At 27.0% G+C, this 21,549-nt stretch overlaps 1 protein-coding gene across 5 annotated transcripts; it reads right to left on the bottom strand.

Moving 5' to 3' along the window:
• Positions 1-14: 14 nt before the first annotated feature.
• chinmo (Chronologically inappropriate morphogenesis) lies at positions 15-21,362 on the bottom strand. Of its 5 annotated transcripts, none has more exons than XM_035093584.1 (7): positions 20,669-21,362; positions 13,947-14,168; positions 6,889-7,109; positions 5,585-5,829; positions 5,266-5,513; positions 4,734-5,009; positions 15-1,195 (listed from the first exon to the last, which is right to left on the bottom strand). In XM_035093584.1, the coding sequence occupies exons 2-7, from the start codon at positions 14,065-14,067 to the stop codon at positions 963-965; spliced, it is 1,344 nt and encodes a 447-aa protein (XP_034949475.1). In that variant the 5' UTR covers positions 14,068-14,168; positions 20,669-21,362; the 3' UTR covers positions 15-962. The 5 variants fall into 5 exon arrangements, with proteins under 5 accessions (XP_034949475.1, XP_034949473.1, XP_034949474.1 ...); XM_035093582.1 differs by lacking the exon at positions 20,669-21,362 and adding an exon at positions 18,346-18,455; XM_035093583.1 differs by lacking the exon at positions 20,669-21,362 and adding an exon at positions 16,707-16,847.
• Between the last annotated feature and the right edge of the window lie 187 nt (positions 21,363-21,549).

Consider the following 21,549-nt stretch of genomic DNA (forward strand, 5'->3'; position numbering starts at 1 on the left):
TATGTTTCATATAGTAGCAGTTGTTTATAATAATAGTAGTAGTAGAAGTAGGGATAATAGTAGTAGAAGTAGTAGTATTAGTAGTAATAGTACGAGTATAGTATTATCGTATAAGCAGTATTATTAATTGGTAATTAATAATAACTGCATTAATAAATTTGACCGTTGCACTTTCATTGACTAGTTTTGTATTTGTAATATTTAAATTCTCTTAGTAGCTTTCTGTATATACCAAATCACTGGATTACTTTTTGTATTTCGTTTTCGATACCTATATAAATGACACTTTCTGCGTGTATTTTTTGTTTTTTTCCTTTTTTCGATAATGATTTCTCATTGTTTTGAGAAATTTTCTGCATCGGTAAAATTCACGTACTGATTTAAAGAAAGTGAAATTCAAAGATTGTCATATTTTTTTTTTTTTTTCATCGACAAATTTGCACTCTCTAGAACATTAAGTTCTTATTTTTTTTTTTTTTTTATAATATACACAATCGACTACCTAATTTCCCTTGTATTATTATATTAAAGTGATTTTTAATTAATTAATCAATCAATTAATTAATATTCAATGAATTTGAGTAAATTATATTAAAATGCTAATATTCTTATCATGATTTACAAACTTCATAAAGTTTGTTTAAAATAAAAAAAAAAACGTAATTGCTTTAAAATTAACGAAAATTTGAAAAAACCACCATAATAAAAACGATAAAAAAAAATATTAAATATTTTTTTTTGTAAGGTGCAGGTAACTGTAGTATTCATAAAATTGTTGATCTATTATCGATCATTAGACAGAAATGTTTTTTATGAAATGTAATCTATTCATGAATCATATCTTCAATAGTAGGAGCGTTATTATATATGTAAGAAGATAATTGATTCATGATGGTACATTTATAATAAACTTGAAAAATTACTCTCTGTACATGGAATAAAGATAATGATAAACTTAACATTTATTGTGGCATTGATTCTGCAACTTGATGACCTGATGTTTGAAAGGCCTTAATGCTTATTTCATTCTTGTGTTCCCGTGCTATATGTCGTCGTACAGTATTATTTCTAGTAAATGTGCGTGAACAAAATGGGCATGACACTCTGATACCTTGATGACGTTGACGTACATGAGCACGTAAATTTGTCTCGTAGCCATAAAGACGATCACAAAAGGGACACTTTAACTTTTTACCTAGAAAAAGATACAAAAATTATATTAGACTATCATCAAATGGTATTCTTTCATTAAAATAAATTTATTAACTTTTAAAACTATTTTAATTACAAGAAGTAGAAGTTGAAGGTAATGAAATGAAACAGTTTTAATCAATTGTATCATAATTGTTCTCAAAGAATTCATTTTAAATAGAATCAAAAAGAAAGTTCATCAACTAATTATAAGATGAAGTTAAAAAACAAATTGGATAATTTTTTTTGTTTGAAGAATAGAATATTATAAAAGTTAGAAAAAGAATTGATGATGTAGTTATTTTAAGTATCAAAAAGCCCTTAGGTTACTAGATAATTTGAAAGAGAAAGTAAAAATTGGATTCAGAAAATAACAAGGGAGTTATTAGAACACTTAAAATTTCATAAAAGCCAATTTGTAAGTTTATCATATAATAAAACGATTAATGAATAATGAATTTTATAACAGGTGTATATGTAGTTTTTTGTATTTAATAGGTCAAAAATATATTGAAGTTGGCGAGTTAATAGACTAATAGTTAACTTCTATATAAACCAATCATGAAACAATTAAACTAATAAATTCTAGCGGATGAGATGGTGGGTCTAAAGGTGTTTCATTGGTTGTCCTTGAGGATCATATGCAGCCCATAAGTTCGTAACGTATAGAACACCACCAAATATCTTGGCATGTGTGAGATGAGCTTATATGCAGTAATATGTGGTGGTACTACTGTCTTTCGATGAATACAAGCCTAAAAATAGATGTTGACCATCATAGAAAAATTCAATGTAATGGGGACATGGCTCACGGCATTTCGTGCAGCTGACTATGAAATTTACAAAGGATAGACAAATAATCACTGTGAGGAAAGAAGATGGTATCACTATTGTTCTAGATGTGGTGATAAAAAAAATCCACCGACAATAGCACATCAAATTTACTTGTTATTATTATTAAGAGAAAAATTTTTTTTCATAGAATAGATATTCAAGTTTCTAATTATTCAAATGAAATTAGCTATTTGAATAATTCACGAAATGTTGAGTGTTAAGATGTTCTTAAACGTACAATTAAGTATAATAATATATTTATGTGTAGATATATACATATATCTATCTGTGCTTAGTGAATGGCCTTGAACATTATTCATAAGTATACCTTACTATATGTGCTAAAGGTTGTAGGACTTCTAGATAGAAAATATAGTCAACGAATTTGTTGAGAGAGAGGAATAGATTGAGAAAGACATAATATAGTTATAGTCTTTGAAAGAAAAAAAAGTAGCAGCAGGAAGGCCAGAAAAATAGAAAGGTTAAATTATGAAGTAATGCGTTAGAATCAAGGTCTATCCTTACTACTTAGTTAAATATTCGGATCTAAGGTTCTCTATCTAACTGTACTATAAAAAATTCTCGCAGCAGTTATGCCAAAAAAAAAAAAATCTTATCTATCGTCAATTATATGATAATATATTTTTTTTTTTTAAGATGTTAGAAAATAAATTTTTTTTTTGACATTCTCAGGAATTCAAAGGCTTGTAATTTTAAAAAATTAGCCATCAATTAATTTATAAATAATCATTTTTATGCCTCGGTAGATTCTATCTTGGTATTTAATTGACATTGACATTGAAAAGAGATTTGAATAACTTACTTTATTGAGATTTATTGGTATGTAATTTATATCAAAGAGCATAAATAACGTCATTAGATAATGTTTATCAAGAAAGAGAAGTCATGAATTTTATTATAATCTTTTTCATTTTTATTTGTATATTTGAGAGTTTGAGAGCTTTTTGAAAAATTTGTTGTGAAATTTATTCATAATATGTAAAAAATTAATTATTAAAAAGACTAGAATAAATATTTTTAATATATTTCTGTGCTATAATAATAGATAAAATATTTAAAATTATTTGAATGATAAAAAAAAACAAAAAAATGATTGCTATTTTTATTCATAAAATTAGAATGAATAACTTCATTAATTCTATTCCCAATTTAATGTTTGAATTAATTTCATCTTTAACACGTTGAAAACAAGCACCGGAAGCAAATAATTTTTAAAAAATTTTCAGAAGCACTAATTAATCATCAAGTAGTACAAATAGTCGGTAGAACTATTACTCCAAAAATGTTATGATAATTTTAATTACAAAAGTAATTATCATTTATCAGTAGTTTTAATTTATTAAAAAAAAATATTTGTTATTATTTAACGTAAATTTACCAGGAAATTGATTAAATAAATAATTCCCTGGTTTTTGGTCAATAAAAATTGACAGGGCTAACAAGACTAATTTTTTATCATGCAACTACGAAAGCTCGTCGCACAATTTCTACTCTGCGATCAATACACGCCACAAGGTTACCATCATACCTCGAATAATATTGTTATGATGTGACTGTACGCCTATGCATGATTTATTAAAAGCATTGTCTAAAAACCATACTGAATAAATTTACTTCGTACACTTATTATTAATTCATCAGTTTTCTAATTTTTTTCTATTTATTTATTCTAGAATTGTAGATATAACCACCACTTTAATAACTACCCTAAATACTAAACTACCCCATTACAATTATTTCACAAAATTTTATTTTTATCTCAATGATATTAATTCACAAATATCAAAAACTCATTGATTAATCATCAATAAAATTATGCCCTTGACAATGAATGATATCAATATATCTAAATCGTATTTATTCGAAGAAAAAGTATGAATAATCAAACATACATAAACATTGAATCTCCCTAAATGCTGACTAGCATGTGGTGATAACTATTTTATGGGGGATTGACATGAAAAAAAAAAAGATAAATACAGAAATTGCATTATTATTTGAGCATTAGTATTAAAACAGTAAAGTCTGAATGTCATTTTATATTCATAACATATTTTTTATTCATCACTGAATAATAAAATTGCTTTCATCCTTCAACAAGAATTACTTTGCTGGAAAAAAAACTAATTCATCAATAATAAGAATAACTGCATTACTGTAATAAAGTGGATATTTTAATAATGTAGGACTGGACAACGTGTGCTTTTTAGAACTCAGTGAGAAGGGTTGCTGTTAAGAGCTCAGTAAAAGTCGCTCGTTGCCCAGCCCTGATGTAGGAAATAGGAAAATTCTTTGTTAAAGGCAAAAGAGAATAAACAAATATGCCTGGAACCCCTTTCTTGCATTCATCTATTGATCTGCTTACCCTATATTGGTTAATCCGTTTACTTAATACCTGTCAGATTTATCTACTAAATGATCTCGTATATATGATTATTTAACCAATCAGATAAAAATGGCTATCTTGAGTTTACTTTAAGGATACTACTGTTGTTACTTATATTTATAAGAAAGTAACATAATTATTACTTGCAATTAATTATTTATGCTAATTTCATTAAATTTATCAAAAGAAAACTAGCATTTTTTAGTTTTTTTGATACTGGAAGCTATGTAAATAATTTAATGAGAATGTAATGTTGCTGATGAAAAAAAGATAATTAAGAAATAATAAGTAGTTAACTTACCATCTGGTGTAGTAACTGTCCCAGCTTTATTAATTTTTGAATTCCATCTGGCTGGAGTTGTTGGAGCTGGGCTTAGGTCAGGTGTAGGAGGATGAGTTAACGGAGCTGATCCTTGGCTGAATGGTGTTAAGTTATGTTTATGATCACCAACTAATTCATAACTACTTGGTTCATATACTCTTCCTGCCGGATACACTTCACCAGATAATCTTTCTACCAATTTTTCAGTTCTTTCCCGATCAGTCATCACTAATGGTTCTTGTTTTATTCGTAAATCTGTAGCAGTGAGTTCTTGTATCAATGCATAGGATTCATTTGCAAAACATTCACAAATTGTATACATTTTTTTTTACAACTACCTTGCATTATCAATAGATAAAAAATCATAATTTTTATCAATATAAAACTTTTGCAAAATCATTCTTAAGCTGGTTTTTTATTTGCTTAGGATTGTGCTTTAGAATTTGAAAAAATTATTAGATAATTTATCCCAAGATTATTTAAGGTAAATAATAAAATATTAAGACATTACCTTCAGCTACTGTTTCCTTATGTTCACCATTATCTTTCTCATCTGACCTAACTCTCTCCAATTCTCTCTCTAATTCTGTCGGTGTGTGAGGTGCAGTATACGAATGAGTCACATTTTCTGAGGGATGTGTGAAAGGTTGATACAAATGATTTTCTAGTAATAATGGATGTGGTGCTGATGCAGGTCGAAAAGCTGCTCCATCTCGTAACACGCTTACTCTTCCAAGGGTATCAATTTCACTGGGTGATCTGATTTAAAGACCAAGCATTAAAATTAATTGAGGAAATTAATTATTAAGTTTATGACATAAAAATATTACCTTATTAACCTCGTCCTCTTCTGAGGACTTTCATAGTAGTGAGTTGAATTATAAATATTTGGTGCTGTGTAATTTGGTGATGGTGATGATGTTGAGGTTGATTCTTTCTTCATCACCCTACTAGTAGTTTCTGATTCCAGCACTTCTGCATTACCATTACCCGATTCTGTTGATGAGCTATTATTTTCTGCTGAACGGGTGTGTGCTACTGCCAACTTTTCATGCTCAATAGACAAACCTTTTACCTGTTTAATCACATTATTTTTTACTTTAAAATATTAATAAATATTTAAATAATTCTATTAATTACATCGTGTGATAAAAATTCTATTAATTAAGAAAATAATGGAAAATTTTACAGCATAGTATTTATATTAATGTAGCAAAATTTAGGCTACAATAAATACTTATTTCATTATATTATATTAGAATCAACTTCCTCATTTACTTAAAATTTATTTAGCATTATTTACAGAATATGTTAATATTGCGTTTTCAACGCAAATCAATGCGTGACTTAACTTTGCAAAGTTTTGTTCTCAAGCAGTATAAAATTGCGTGATTAATCAAAATTCTCTAACATTTGCATAACAATGTCAACTTATTCAACTACCCAAATGATTTACTGTTACTTTTTTTTTTTGTATTATATAATAATAGATGATAATAAATAACATTGAATTTTTCCAATATCCGGAAAGTATTCCATAGAAAGTATTCTAGAAAGTGCTTCACGAATTTAAATAAAATTTAGGTTTTTACATTTTCTCTACTTTTTATTGCACATCATTAAATGTAATCTTAATTTCTTTTACCATTTTACCATTTGAATCATTTATTATCTCTATTAAATTAAGTGAAAATATAAAATTTGAAAACAAAACTATCACTTTATAGAATTAAATCAAATATAAAATTCAACTTGACTTTTCTTTAAAAAATTGAATATTTAAATAATTTCTATCACAATTAGTTCACTTGATGTGATTAAATCTACTGCTATCATCCAGTTTTTTATTAATAAAGTATACACTGCTTTATTAAAGGCAACCGCAGTTATATTGAATAATAGCTTTATCTATTTAATATTTAGTAACAGTTATATTGTGTAATGAAAACTATGATAAACAAAATATTTAATACTAGTGTTTTAGAGTAATATTTATTCAGTAAATGATTTATTTAAACAAAGAAAAAAAAATCTGTTTAATCACAACAAGGAAATATATTTACTTTGAAATTATTGAAGGAAAGAATGTAATTTTTTTTTTTTCTAAAAAATTTAAAGAAAAAAATCAACATACTTGAAGATATTCAGCAGCCTTCAAAAAGGAGCTGAGTGATTCTTGAGAAACATGAACTTCGCCTCGATACATAAATTCAAGAAGAGAAGCCATATTATGTGCACTAGTACCGTCCAAAATGACAATAAGTCCAGCAGGAGAAGGCGGCATACTCTCAAAAAGCTCTTGAAAATGTTTACTACATGCTGCTAATATTAATTTATGTGCTTTAAACGTTATTCCTGTAACAATAAAAAAAAAACTAATTAACATCATTGCCTTAAGTTAAAGAATTTTTTGTTCAATAAAAAAAACTCTATATAAAATCGTTGATAAATTGATTAAATGCATTAGAATGCATAATGAATATTTTAAAATGATAAAAAAAGAAATCGTGATGAATTTTTCAAAACATTAGTCATATCAGAAAGATATGAGGAGTGTAAAAAATGCATCAATATTAATAATAGTTTTATATTTGAAATTCTCATCGAATTATATCATTGTATTACATTCACCTTTCTCTGACATACTTATTCACTTCGTACACGTGTATGTAGTCATTTGTATAGATGATAAATTCACTAGATATCAAACACTCATTTATTCAACAATGATTACTATGTCTAAAATAAATAAGTCAAAAAAATTTTGAAATTATTATTACTCTAAATATCCTTTTAGTTGCTAAATATTTTTATTTTTTATTATTAATTTGATATTAATTTCTCTACTTACATACTTTAATGAATAATGCAAAAATTATTTTATAAAATAAAAGAGAGATATTTTGTAATTTAATAATAAGTAATGATGGCAATATAGAATTAAAAATATTTGTAAGTTATCAGAAATGATAACTTAATGAATGTAAAACAAATAGATAGAATTGAATATATTTTATCACGTATGGTAATGATCAACAAATGTATACTGATGATCATATTTAAAATATGCAGCCATCCATAATGAACACTAGGTCTTTGTTCGATAATTATAATTTACTATTTGAGTTCTAATTTTTTTAAAATACGATTTTTAATAAAGTAAACATAGTTTGTCGATATTTAATCTGACAAGATTTAAAATTTTGAAGTTGAATTAAATTAAATTTTAGATAAACTATTAATTATATAATTTAAGGAATTAATCAAAGCTCCAATTCTGAATGATGGAGCTTTAATGTAATATTAAACAGGATAAAAAATTTATCTATCATCTTTTTGCATTATTTAGAATGAAGATTTATGATAAATCAATGATTTAATATTTTTTCTAACTAATCTATATAATTTGATTGCATTGAATATTTTAGTATGAGCTAGAAATTTAGTTGCTTAAATTTCAGCAACTGAAAGTGATTTATAAGCATGAGTTTTGAAAATTCCCACTTTCATACACGCCTGTCTGAATAATATCTATTTGTATCCCTAGCAGTTTCAATTCTTACTGGCTGTGCTGTACTGTACTACATCTACTTAAGAATTTTTGCATCACAATTATGTACTCTCTGTTCTCAACAAGCTAGACCTAAAAATATAACACAAGTTAACTACCAATATTTTATCTTTAATTAATGTGATTTTATTTATGATAAATAATTAGACTTTAACTGATAATAAATAATTACAGTATTTTTTGGGGGTACTATAATGATTTTGATGTTCAAAAAATAATAAAAAGAAGTTGGTTTATAAAGTTGATGAAGAATGTAGGCTTGAATGTAGCTACTATGAAGTAGTGAATAATAAAGTTGGATAAAAAAGAAAGATAAATCTGTTACATCAAGTAGTAAATATAGCAAAAAATGGATCCTTGTTGAAGTAAAGAGAAAAAAGACATTAGTGGAAGATATATTAAAAGTAGCAGTTGTGAATACACCTTGTTCTGCTAATCAGAAAAAAAGATTCTTAGAGCGGGGTCAATGTGCCAGCAAGGCCGTTGCAGAGAGTACAAAGGCCCGCACGCTGAACTTTTTAAGTGGCCAATTGTCATTCGACTTCCTTTAAGTTCGGCCAATGGCCGCGTGGGACCAAGGCCATACTCTGCACATGCTGCCTATTGCAGAAATGAGAGAACGATGAGTCGAAAGATGCTTATGAGTTTATTCCACTCCGTCCACCGACCAATCTATTACATCACTATTTCATAAAAATAACTGCGTATAATATCACTGGAGTCAATTATAAAATGTGCGATACATGAGGATAAAGTTTATTTATTTTATAATAACATAATTTTTGAGAGATTAGCTAATTAATAGATCAACATAATCTAAGTTAAATTAAAAATAACATTTTTTTTCTTTCGTTTAAAAAATTCTATCAATTTTTTTGATCAATATTTTAATTAAAAAATAAAATAGGAAGCAATTTTTAAAGAAATTTTTTAAGATGTCCACCTTTTGGTGTGTATTGATTATTCTAAATGCACTGAGAATAGTTCGTCTAAAAAGTGTACTAAAAATAAAAGAAAGATGTAGTCTACACACAGACGTTATAACATTGATAAACTAAATAAAGAAGCATGAAAATAGATTGGGTATGTTCTAACATTGTAGTTGAAAAATTCGTATTAAAATAAAAAATAGTTTGAATTTAATTGCATCAGAATAGTAAGTGTTATTTCTGAAAATATGTTACTATAGAGTTTATTGCTTGATGTAACATGATGCTTGCGCATATAAAAGCAGTTTTTGGCGCCCACGTGTGCTTCTTATTACTCCACAGAAAACTTCAAGGTTACAGAAATGGGAAAGAAAGAGGGGGAAAGCTAAGAGGGGCTGTTGCACTCTATTCGGCGAACTATAATGTATGTCACGCGTGTTCGTCCGTGAGACATGTTGATCCAATAGGAAGGTTTGACTGCGAATGCGTGCGTTGAACTCCCCCTTCTCTTTCTCTCTCTCTCTCACACACTTCAACTTGCTGACAGATTCTATCCGATTTGAAAATTAACTAACGCATATACCCAAGTATCAATACTGTATTGACACTTGCTAGCTATTCATGTATATAAAACAATCAAATTATAATTTTATCTATGTTAGTACTGTCACTTGTACTAGGATATATATATATTCGAATATAAAACCATCCATTTTTGAACCCTTCATTTAATTATTGAAATTATTAGCATTTTTTATTTGTTAGTTTCATTATTTTATTTGTCAATATAAGACTGAAGTTTTAATAAAATAGTTGAATTAATTAATTAAGATTCATTTTGTATTTACAAATTTTAATGGACAATTAAATTTTAAACCAAATCTGTTTCATTGAAAATATTTTTAAATATTTATTTATTAATTTATGCCTAAAACTTTTATTGATTTTTACCTTTGACATAAAAACTATAGCCATCTTTATAAATAAAAAAAATCTTGTAATAATTATTATTAATAAATAATAATTTCATCATGTTGAGTGGTAATTTCTTCTATTTTGAGGCTTTTATATATTTTCAAAATAAAAAAAAAAAATTATTTATAACAATGTCCAAAAGCCATTTCTATTTTTATTAATTACTTATGATAAAAATGGTAGAGTTTTACAAAATAAAATCATAAGTGATAACTTTTTTTTTAATATTATTGTTTGATTATAATTAGCAATTTTTTAAAAATTTAGAAATCATATCAATAAAAAAAACTGATTATATTATAATTTAATTTTCAACGCACATGACATATATATATATATATCATTGTTCCAATTGAAGCTCAATATAAATCTAATCAGTCATATCGATTAATTGTATTAGACGTCAATTGATACGTTGCACAAATATTAATTAAATAAAATTAACAACTATTGTGTTCTGTGGAAAGATGAATGGTCACAGTTACAATAAAAAAATAGGAACAATATAAAAACGTAGTAAATGAAATGAATTACACTTTTTATGATGTAATATTTATGGAAAGAAAGAGTGAGTAAAAATTACTCTGCCATTGAGTGTAATTGAGGCAATGTGCAGTGACACAGAAACAATAAAATTTACCTGGCAAGATCAATATAATTTATTCATTTTGATCTAGGATTGCTTGTTTATTTTTAAATTTATTTTACGAATATACTTCACTTGAATGTGAATTTTTTTTTAATGTTAAAAATAAACACATAGAAATGTATTATCATCTCTATGAGAAAGAATAATTATCTCATTGCTTGATACCTTTTTTTAATAAATTTTTTTATGTGTAAACAATATTCAAAATTCTAGCTATTTTTATCTTATGGAGCAGAAAAAATTTTTTCTATAGAAATAGTAATAATAATTTTAAAAAAATGAAAAGTCCTTTCCTGAGAGGAAAATTGAGTAAAAATGCACCTTCTATACAGTGTAATTGTGGTACACTGCACAAGAATGGTAAAATTTACTGTATAAAAAAGAGAATGTTACTATCTTTCAGTGTAAATGAAACTTTTTCTGTGCATTGTACCACAATTACTCTGCACGTCAGGAAGTAAGATCAATATTAGCATTTAATTATTCTTTTACGCAGTGACATAAAAAATTATTGATAATAATTTTGAATTTTTAGGTAATTATATTTCGTATACAAAAAAATAATAGCTGAATTCACTAGCATGTGCATCTGTGTAAAGATGATGTGTATGAATAAGACTATTTACTAAGTAGATAAAAATTTCATAGAATATTACTGATATATCTAACTTAATATGTATGTAATTCTATAATGGTTTTTTTTGTATAAAGAATGACGTTTATTTGAATTGAAATTTTATTTAAAAAAAAAAATTTAATACATTAAAAATATTTTATTTCAATATCAATAGAGGACTGAACGTAAAGTGAATTGGGAAATATTTTTTAAACATACTCAATAATTTTATCGCCATTATTATTATCAGCATGGTTGAAATTATGAATAAATTAATGGAATATGCTGAAGTAAAAAATGATTTAATTAATGATGTAATTTGGAAGTAAATAGACCAATAAATAATCATTTATGATCATCAAAATGTTAACATTAGAATAATTTTTATACTTTGTTTATTATTTTTAACTAATATTTTATTTATTATTTTCCTTCGCACTATCTTATCATTTTTTTTAAAGCTTTTTTTTTATTTATTCACTGATAATTATGACAGATCCAAAAAAAATTGACATTTGCAAGTTCAAATGAATGTTGACTGATAAAAAATGACAATAAAGAATTGTATTCGAAAATGACCTAAATTTTGGAGCACGAAGAAATAGACGAATCTTATTGATTAGAATCAAAATTTTTTCATTGACATCTTGATGAAAGTTTCATGATGACTTCGATATTAACTCAGGATATTCAAAGTGAAAAGACTGATGTTAATTTTAATAAAATATACATAGCAAACTTATCCATTTATTTAAACGTCATATTCATAGCTGGGTGAGTTAAAAATATTTGAGTTTAAATTTTCTCACTGTGATTGAAATTCTTTCACACATCGGGTGTGTTATTGACATTCGACGGTTTTTTGTTGTGAAACGCTGGGATTACCAGGTAATTTTTATAATGATAGGTAAAAAAAGAAAAAAAACATTAATAGCTAGCTTGAAAAAAAAAAAATCAAAAAAGGCCTAATAAATGTTTGATTTTAAAATGCATATAAATTATGTGATAAATTATAATAATTAAAAAGATGAATTTTGTAATATTTTATCAGATTAAATTCAATTTAATCTCAATCTACATTTCTATAGATATAAAAAAATAATTTATGTTTAGAATGCACTTTAAAATGAATTTTTAAATACAGACAATTAAAAATAAAAGTAATCAGAGCATGAAAAAAAAATGAAAGTATAATCTTTATGATGACCCAATAATGCATTTTATAAATTTAAATATCACTAAAATATGTTCCAGTAGCTTGACCAATTAGTCAATGATAAATCATTTTTCTTCAATGCAGTGAAAGTTGATTATTACAAATGTAAAATCAATAAGAACATAAATAATGATATTATTCATCAAATTACATAGATCTTTATGTTCCAGGAAATTTATTAAATTTATTCAGTAAAACTGTTTTGATAATAATAACCTTGAAAAGCTAATAAAAATCATTCTTTTTCAACGATTCAACATTACATAAAATAACTTTAAAAGTTGAAGTATTTTATGAATGAAAATTTATTCATTGTTAATAAGAAACCAAAGAATAAAGTATATCTTTACCAAACATGAGTTTCATTTTAAAAAAAGTAATAATTTCTGAGAGTGTAGAAAAAAAAAATCATCAAATAAAAGATCTATTTTTCTAAAGTGTTCCAATACTTAACCAACTTATTGGCTACATTTATCTTATGTTGGCCAAAATGTTAACCTAATTGTATACCAAAAACTGTTCCCCTTCAAATAAATCAGTATTGGTGAATACATAGTTATTAGAACTATTCTCCTTTCGACATAGAGCAGAGTTAGTATTTGTGAATAGTACTGTTAGATATAACTGTAACCTAAACCTACTTAGAGCAGCTTCTTTCAAGTCAAATAATTCGTCTCATCAAATAGAACGACATTTTTTAGCTGTTGCAACTTTTTAGCTGATTAACAGGACTAATTCAATATTATTCATTGAGAGAATTTGATTGAAAAATTGATACATGACTGGAAATATTTGTCAGATAAGCAGCTTGTTGATTATTGGCTTATTTTATCTCGTGATGGATTCATTCATGGTAATATCAGTGAAAAAATATGTCAGTAAAAGTAAAAATAACTGGATTTAAAGTAGATCATTGCCCTAAGTTGGATAGTTATTTGCAAAGCAACATCAACCCACAAAAAATACTTTTATTTCTGTTAGAAATAAGTTTTCTTTTTCAAGCTTTGATGATTCTGAGTTTCATTAGAATTCATTTAACCTTATTAAAGATGATAGCATGCTAAAAAATATTATTATTAAAATTATTCTAAAATAAGTATAAATATTGATATAGAAATTTTTAAATCAAATCCTGTGCTATTTTTTGTGAGTTGAATTGATGATAGCTTTGAAGATTGCCTTCTTTATTTTTTAGATGTTAAAAATGATGATCATGAATAATTGAAAGTAACATACCTTCACAGAATAGTGTTACATCAGTAAGACTCTCACTTTTGAAAAGATTTGAAAATGCAGTAGCTAAATTACTGCCAAAACTATTCCACTTGAGACAAAATTGTTGTTGGTGAGAATCCATGATGCCACCCTTGAATCTGGGCTTTTCGCCACTTCTATCACTGTAGTCCTCCGGCACTATTTTATCTTGTCGATCACACGTGAGTCCTATGGCTTCCCCAACTGAAAAAAGAAAAATACTGGCTGATGAGATTTTCCAATTTCCACAATATCGACATATATTAAAATAACCCACAATTTAAAAAAAAAAATCTTAACGTTATAAGAAAAAATTTTGTATGAAATTTTGAAGGCTTGGTGACTTTCTTGATGGTTTAGTGATTGAAATTTAAAATGAATATATTGTGAAATGTCAAAATACAATGGTAATTCTATTAGAGAAATACACTTGCACAAATTACATTTTATTTGAATTTAAAAAAAAGTGAAATTTTTTTAAGAGATTTAGCAGCTATAAAAATGCATTTGATAAAGAAGCCAATGAATGAGTAGTTTAAAAACATTAAATCTTTTGATAAAATTGTTTTTATCATTTTTAATAGAATTATTACTTATAAAATAATTTTAATAATCATTGTGCTCCAAAAAAATATTTACAGTAAACAATTAATTAATTTAAAAGTAATATTTTAAATTGTTTCAAATTTATTTTTATTCGTTTTTTTTTCTGATAAAAACAACGAAATTTCTCATTGACCTCAATTCAAGTGATAATAGATTTTTAGAAAACATCAAATTTCACAGTTTTGGAAATTAAATAAAGAACTTTATTGCTAAAAAATGATTAGTTTAAACTAACTAAAATAAATACATAATCCCCAAAAAATAATTATAGTTTCACTGTCACTTATTTCTAACAAAAATTATTTCTTTCAAGCTAATAAATCTAATAAAAAATTCAAGACAATACCACACCAAAAACGAAACCCTAAAAATCATCAAAAAAAAAAAAAACAAAAATTCCTAATACCACCTGAAGCCTAAAAATTGAATGCATTCATCAATCAGCCAAGAAAAAAAAATATCTAAATTTCATTAAATATTAAAAACAGTTCTAAGAAATCTTATATCATTGTTATCAATCAAGAAAATCAAATTAAAACCAGTGATTAAATCATACCATGTAGTTTACACAGATCGATAATGTTTTAAATACATTTTAAAGATGACATCAATTAACTAAATATTACTTAATTCCACCTATCAACATAAAAATAGCCTTTTTTTTAAGAAAAGAAAATACTACATTCCATCCTAAAGAACCTTCTCTATCCATTATTCTCTCCAAGTTCCTAGTAAGTGAATCATTCAGGATTTCATGTCTATAATACTATGCAGTTTTGTTCTCCCGAAAGGTGTTCTTTTTTTTTTTAATAAATATAAAGTTAAAAACAATATTAAAGTAATCAAACACGAACAGTGTAACAGTAATAATAATAGTCACATAGAAAAGAAGGCGTTAGTAGCAGCTATGATAGCAGAGGGAGAGCTCAAGGTCATTGCGAGGCCGCACGCGCGGGTTTATCTCACAAATACATACACCGGCTTCGTTAATATGACATTCGTAGTGTGTTGCAGCATCACATATGTTTACACGCAGGCACCCACTTCCTCCATCACGTCACCACTGACACAATCATGAATACCCGGTTTCTATACTTATTTCGCGTTATTATAATATCTTGCCTGCAATGAATGTATTTACTCTGTCCAAAATATTAATGCATTATTACAATATTATCATAATTGTTAAAAATATTAAATACAAATTAAATGTTAATATAAACTTACACGAATTATTGTAAAATATTTTGATTGAAATCAAAGCAAGGTTGTGTAAGTTCAAACTTTTTATTATAAAAAGAAGATCGTATGATTTTTTCAGTTGAGTAGAAAAGTCAATATAATTAAACTTATTGTAGTGTGCATAACACCGATTGTTTATTTTAGAACACACACCTTATCTTTATTTGTTTTATAATTTATTTTAAACATTCACTATTTAATATAAAATATGTACATTTTACGAATACAAATCATTTGATCTTATAAATGAGAAATTATAGAGCGTAGTTAATAAAAAGAAAGGTCAAAATAAAAAACCTGTACTATAATTCCTGGAGACAATATATATATATATATATATATATATATATATATATCTTAGTAAGTGAATTAGAAGAATTACATGTATCCTAAAGACTTTCTACATAAAACAAATTATGTCAACTGTCAAACATTGTTTATATTTGTTCTCTTTTTTTTTTCCTTATTCTCATGAATTCACTAGTACATACATTCCACCGAAATCCTTTTTACTTTCTACATTCTAGATAATAGATTTGAAGAATAATAAAAAGAATAATCATTATTTAAATGTCGTGTAAAAAAATTAGGTCATGAGAATTGGACATTAGGTAGCTTAGAAACTGGTAATTTCCAGTTGACTTTGGAGAATGAAATATCTTAGCAAAGTTAGATGATATATCAGCATAAATGTGATGAAAAAAAAGGAAAGAAAATGAATATTGATGAGAAACTTACGAACAATGAAAAATAAATAGGTATAAATGATGCGTTGATAGTTGAATTGCACCTGATGATGATGATAGTAATAATAATATTATAAAAATCACTGCACTTAAATAGAAACGATTTAATAAACTTTTACACCGAACTCTTTTTGTATGCTCGGCTCACCTGTTCTTTCGACCATTCGCCGTATCGTTTGAAATAAAAACTAAAAAGCCGCGCAACCAAGCGAGCGGATAAACCAGGTAGTACGAGCGCAACGAACAAAGCACGTGGACGCGCGGGAAACAGCGTCAGAAGAAAGAACGACTTGGTTCACGTCATAGTTGAAGAGACGCAACGCGGAAGTGTGCTGCGGCTATGGGACTGGTGGTCGGCCTGCGAATAGGAAACGCGGTATTGGGTCGACGTGTTGTAGATATACCGCTAAAAAGAGAAAGGAGATGAAGAAGAAAAGAGAAAGAAACAACTAACTACAGTCTAACTGTAATCTCACTCACTGATTCTTCTTTTAGTGTCCTCGTTCGCACTGTAACTTCAATTATTACAACGTTTGGAACCATGACAGTGCAGTACCTACATGGTAACAGGATTTCGCTTTTAATCCTACTATTTCTTATTAGGTGACATCCTTATTCTTTATTCTGATATGATATCTATTTTATTTATTTCAACGAAATCTACATTTATTTAGGAATGCGCAGGCCTACCATTTTTGGAGAACAAACATTATCATTGCTTTTTTGAATATTTATTTTTATTTTAAATTTAAGAGTTTATTTGATTTTTAATTAATTTTTTTCCGTTTTTTTGTATTTTTAGGTGATTAGGAATTATTTTTTTTTCTTGAGATTATAAAGATGATGATTAAATATGCTTTTGTTCTTGTATTTTATCTAGTAAAATGTTCTAATGAACAATCATATTGCTCATTCTAGAATTAAAATGCTTTTTATATCTCTTAAAATTCGAATAAAAAGATAGAGATTTTTTTTATTTGAGTAATAAACATTTATTTGTTGATCTTAGATGGATTGGCTTTTTTTTTATCTTACTGCAGTCAAAATTGTGTTTAGTAACTTATTCTCCTAATACGAAGTGTTTAGTGAATCTTATCGTCATTAAGATACCAGAAATTATAGATAAAGAATATTAACCCCCCGGTTACATTTTTTTTTCGACAATATTGCATTAATATTGATGTTGACAAAATATTTAATCACCTCTATCGATTATTTAATAATACATTTCGTAATCATCATAATTTATTCACATTTATCATTATTATCATCAACCTTATTTATCATCAAAAATATTCACAATTTATCCATATAATAATTAATTACAATAAATGGTAAATTCTAATGGATGACAATCATTAAAATATGTTATTTTAAAAATGATATAAAATACTAGAATATTGTAAAAAGTATTGATTGTTATAAGAATAAAATCTCTAGAATATTTATTATCTTATTTAAATTTAGTAGTGTGTGAAAATAGAAATAATAACGACAAAGTAATTACAACCAAGTAAGCACAATATGACATGTGATTCCAAGTGTCTTCCACACTCTGTTGTCACCAAAAAGAAGAATTTTGAAGTCAAATCGATGAATATTAAAATAAACTTGAAGTTTGGTCTTCTTTCAAAACGTATTGAATGAAGTAAATGTCAAAATCGATAAGAAAACTTGACTTGATCAAAAAATAAAAAGAAAACAAAAGTTGAAGCAGCTTCGTAGTCTTGTTGAGTTATTTACAAGTAAAAAAATTAAGACGTCCTGATATTAAAGATTAAAGATACCTGGTGAATGAAGCCACCATGAATTGGCCGGTGGTAGTTGTTGATAACTCAGGCCGTCACCAGAAGGGGCGTACATCCTCCCTGGACTACGTCACGCCCGTTACTGCTATACGCAGCTTTTACTTTCTCCACTTTTACGTTTAGTAAGGGCTGTTTTCACCCCTCTACAATATCTACTTGCTTCCCTTCTTCCTCTCACGTACGAAGGGGGTTGCAAGGTTACTGCCAGTTTTCCATCTTCTATTCGCTGCCGTCGCTTTGTCGCCTTTGCTACCATCATCACTGCCTCCAACGCACCCCTTGCATCACGTCTATATACACACGGCCGATATTCTCCCTTGAACCTGTGTAGTACACTTTCACTGATGAACACTACGTATTTTAGGGTGCGCGCAGTTCGATAAAATATATTGCAACTTTGTCCAACTGCAATTTAGCCCTTTTTGCACATTAGGAACTCGTGATTTCATTGATCACTGAATTCAATTTATTTCCTTGCCCAAATAACATTTAATCTTTATTGAATAAATTCTCCTTCAAGTTGGTCTCTTTTTTCTAATCAATATTTATGCAATATTGTTGCAAAAAATTTTCTTAACATTCTAGAAGTTGTTGTTTATATTATTATTACCCTGGAGTATTAGAAAATGCTGAAATACATCAAGGATAAAAATTCAATGTCAAAAGTGAGATGAAAATATTTTTTAATTGGAGGAATTGAAGCAAAAGTTGATTGCAAGAATATATCTACACCGAAAGAAGCACGATACGCTCCTGTTTTCGAATCAATTAGGAAGGGAGAGAAGTTTGCAGCCCTTGCGTCCCTGAGGGTGCGCATAGAGGCATCGCCAAAATTCTGCTGGTGATTCTCGTATTTTCAGAGGTTTGCGAAATACCACGCAATAAAGTTAGAGAACCTAGATATTAGAGGGAGTGAAAGAGACAGGTTTGAGAAAGATGGAAAGAGAAAGAGAATTGGCAAAAAAGAGTGAGAAGCAAAACAGAAAGTTAACAAAAATGAAAGAGAAAACTATTGACGAGGGTGGGAGATGATATCGAGTAACGTGCACCCAGCAACAGCCCCGACCTCGGAAGAACTAATCATTAACCTCCTTCTAGACGACAAACTACTGACTCGCACGCTATATTCTCCATTTACTTTCACCTGCGTCGAGTCCACGAAATCATGTGCGCCACATTCATCCCTACAAGTTCAAACCTTTACAATTTTTATATATACAGAAATATTCATCACTCATCACCATCATTCATTATTATCTTTAATATTATGATGGATTTTTCTACCCTAGGAAAAAACTTTTCTGTATAAATCTGCATTTTTCCCTCAATATTACCAATTATGCTAAATTTATTGATGACCTATGATGCAGGATAATCAATTATTGATTATAATTAGAAAAATATTTATTCTTCTCCAGTCTGTTGGGATAAAAAAAAAAGGTTCAGTTAAATACACATTATCTTTGGTAAGTGAATTTCACTAGAGAAAGAAAGTCGAATACATTGAAGTTATAATTTAGAATCTTGATGGGTTATATGTGTATATATGTATAGAAAAGAAAAGGTTCGTTATTGATTTCCTAGTTGGTTGTGTGTAATTAAATATTATACACTTGCAATTTTTACATTGCGTTTCACTTTTTAGTAGTAGTAAAAAGTATCACACATTCTTAGTACCAAAACATGTTCTTTTTTTTTCATCATGCCATAGCTAATATACTTATTTTGCTGTCTTCAATGTCATTAATTGTGTCATATTTTTTTTCATCATATTTAAATCATGATAATAAACTTTTGAATTGATGATCAAGTTTGTCAACATCTCATAACTTACTTAAATTATAATTAAAAATGCATAAATAATATTCCCATCAAATACCAACTAAGATCAACAAATATGTTTGCTATAACTTTAAAGAATTTTTGTCAGTAATTAATTGCACTTGATGTAAATATTTCTCTTTACAAAATACTTCAAGGTGCATATAGTTTTCATTTCGGAGTATTGTTTTGATTTAGTATGTATTTATCAAAATTTCCTTCTGATTATCAGCTGAATGTAAATAATGTCTGTAATTATATTCAACAAAAACTGTGTAGATATATTAATCGAAAAATAATTCGTTTTATTAAAGCACATTAAATAAAATTACGTAGTCATTCTTCAATTGAACGATTAAATAAATAATTCTTACATCTATATTATAGAGTAGTGTATGAAAACATGATTAATTATTCACCATGAAATGGATGTAGATATAAATATAATGAAATAATGAAAAAATATTTATAAAATACTTACAGATTGTGGTCAATTTGCCTTTTACACACACAAAGTGCAATGACCAATGTTGATTTTATGACTGAATGAATTTAGCTGACCATCTGTACTGAATTTCCTGATCGTATTTTGTAGGTATAATCTCAATGACAAATTTCATTTACTTGAGTTCTATTTGAATAGCCAACAATCATATGATAACACAGTTATTTTTTACCATAATCACTATTCCAAATAATAAATCATCCATTAAATTGCTTAATATTAGATAGTGAATCACAACGATATGAGTGCATCATTTACGTTGTACACTTAGTTTTTTTAGTACGACACAATAATTAATAATCGTTTTTCTTTTCTTTGCAGTATCATATATAAACATTATGTTACTATAGATACTATCACTTGTTAATTCACGAGAAAAATTTGAAAATCCACAGTAAAGAATTTAGTTTCTCATGTCAATTTAATGCTAACAGGCTACTAACAAAACTTGACTATGGTTTACCGGTTTATGAATCATATGTGGAATTCTAGCCTATCTCAAAGATTTTATTTCTCGTTTAATATTAATATTGACTTTAACAATTCATTTATATTTGAAATTTAGCTTGTAATTGTCAAACTGAATTTAGAGACCCGTAAATTTCACATGTTTACTTTGTTAAACTCCAAATTTGTTTTGATCCAAAAAAATTTTGCTTCATGAACTCTGAATCGCCTTATTACTAATCGCCATACTGGTTATTTTTTTGATATGCCTTAACGCCTCTATTACAATCAAATTATATGAACTAAAAAAGTATGTATTCTATCGGTAATAATATGTGTGAATAAAATAGATTTCACGAATATCGAGAAATTTATTACATAATCAGTCGTTTTTTTTAGATAATTAATTT

This window comes from Chelonus insularis, unplaced genomic scaffold (genome assembly GCF_013357705.1).
Source record: "Chelonus insularis isolate UGA/USDA-ARS -01 unplaced genomic scaffold, ASM1335770v1 scaffold_277_pilon, whole genome shotgun sequence".
NCBI classification, from domain to species: domain Eukaryota; kingdom Metazoa; phylum Arthropoda; class Insecta; order Hymenoptera; family Braconidae; genus Chelonus; species Chelonus insularis.

Bases quoted from the DNA above. Each gene is read 5' to 3' on its own strand.
- chinmo (XM_035093582.1), bottom strand. From the start codon at position 18,421: ATGTACGCCCCTTCTGGTGACGGCCTGAGTTATCAACAACTACCACCG. The intron at 14,169-18,345 runs GTATCTTTAATC...TTCTTTTTTCAG, and splicing joins ATGGTGGCTTCATTCACCAG to TTGGGGAAGCCATAGGACTC. The intron at 5,830-6,888 runs GTATGTTGATTT...GTGATTAAACAG, and splicing joins AGGCTGCTGAATATCTTCAA to GTAAAAGGTTTGTCTATTGA.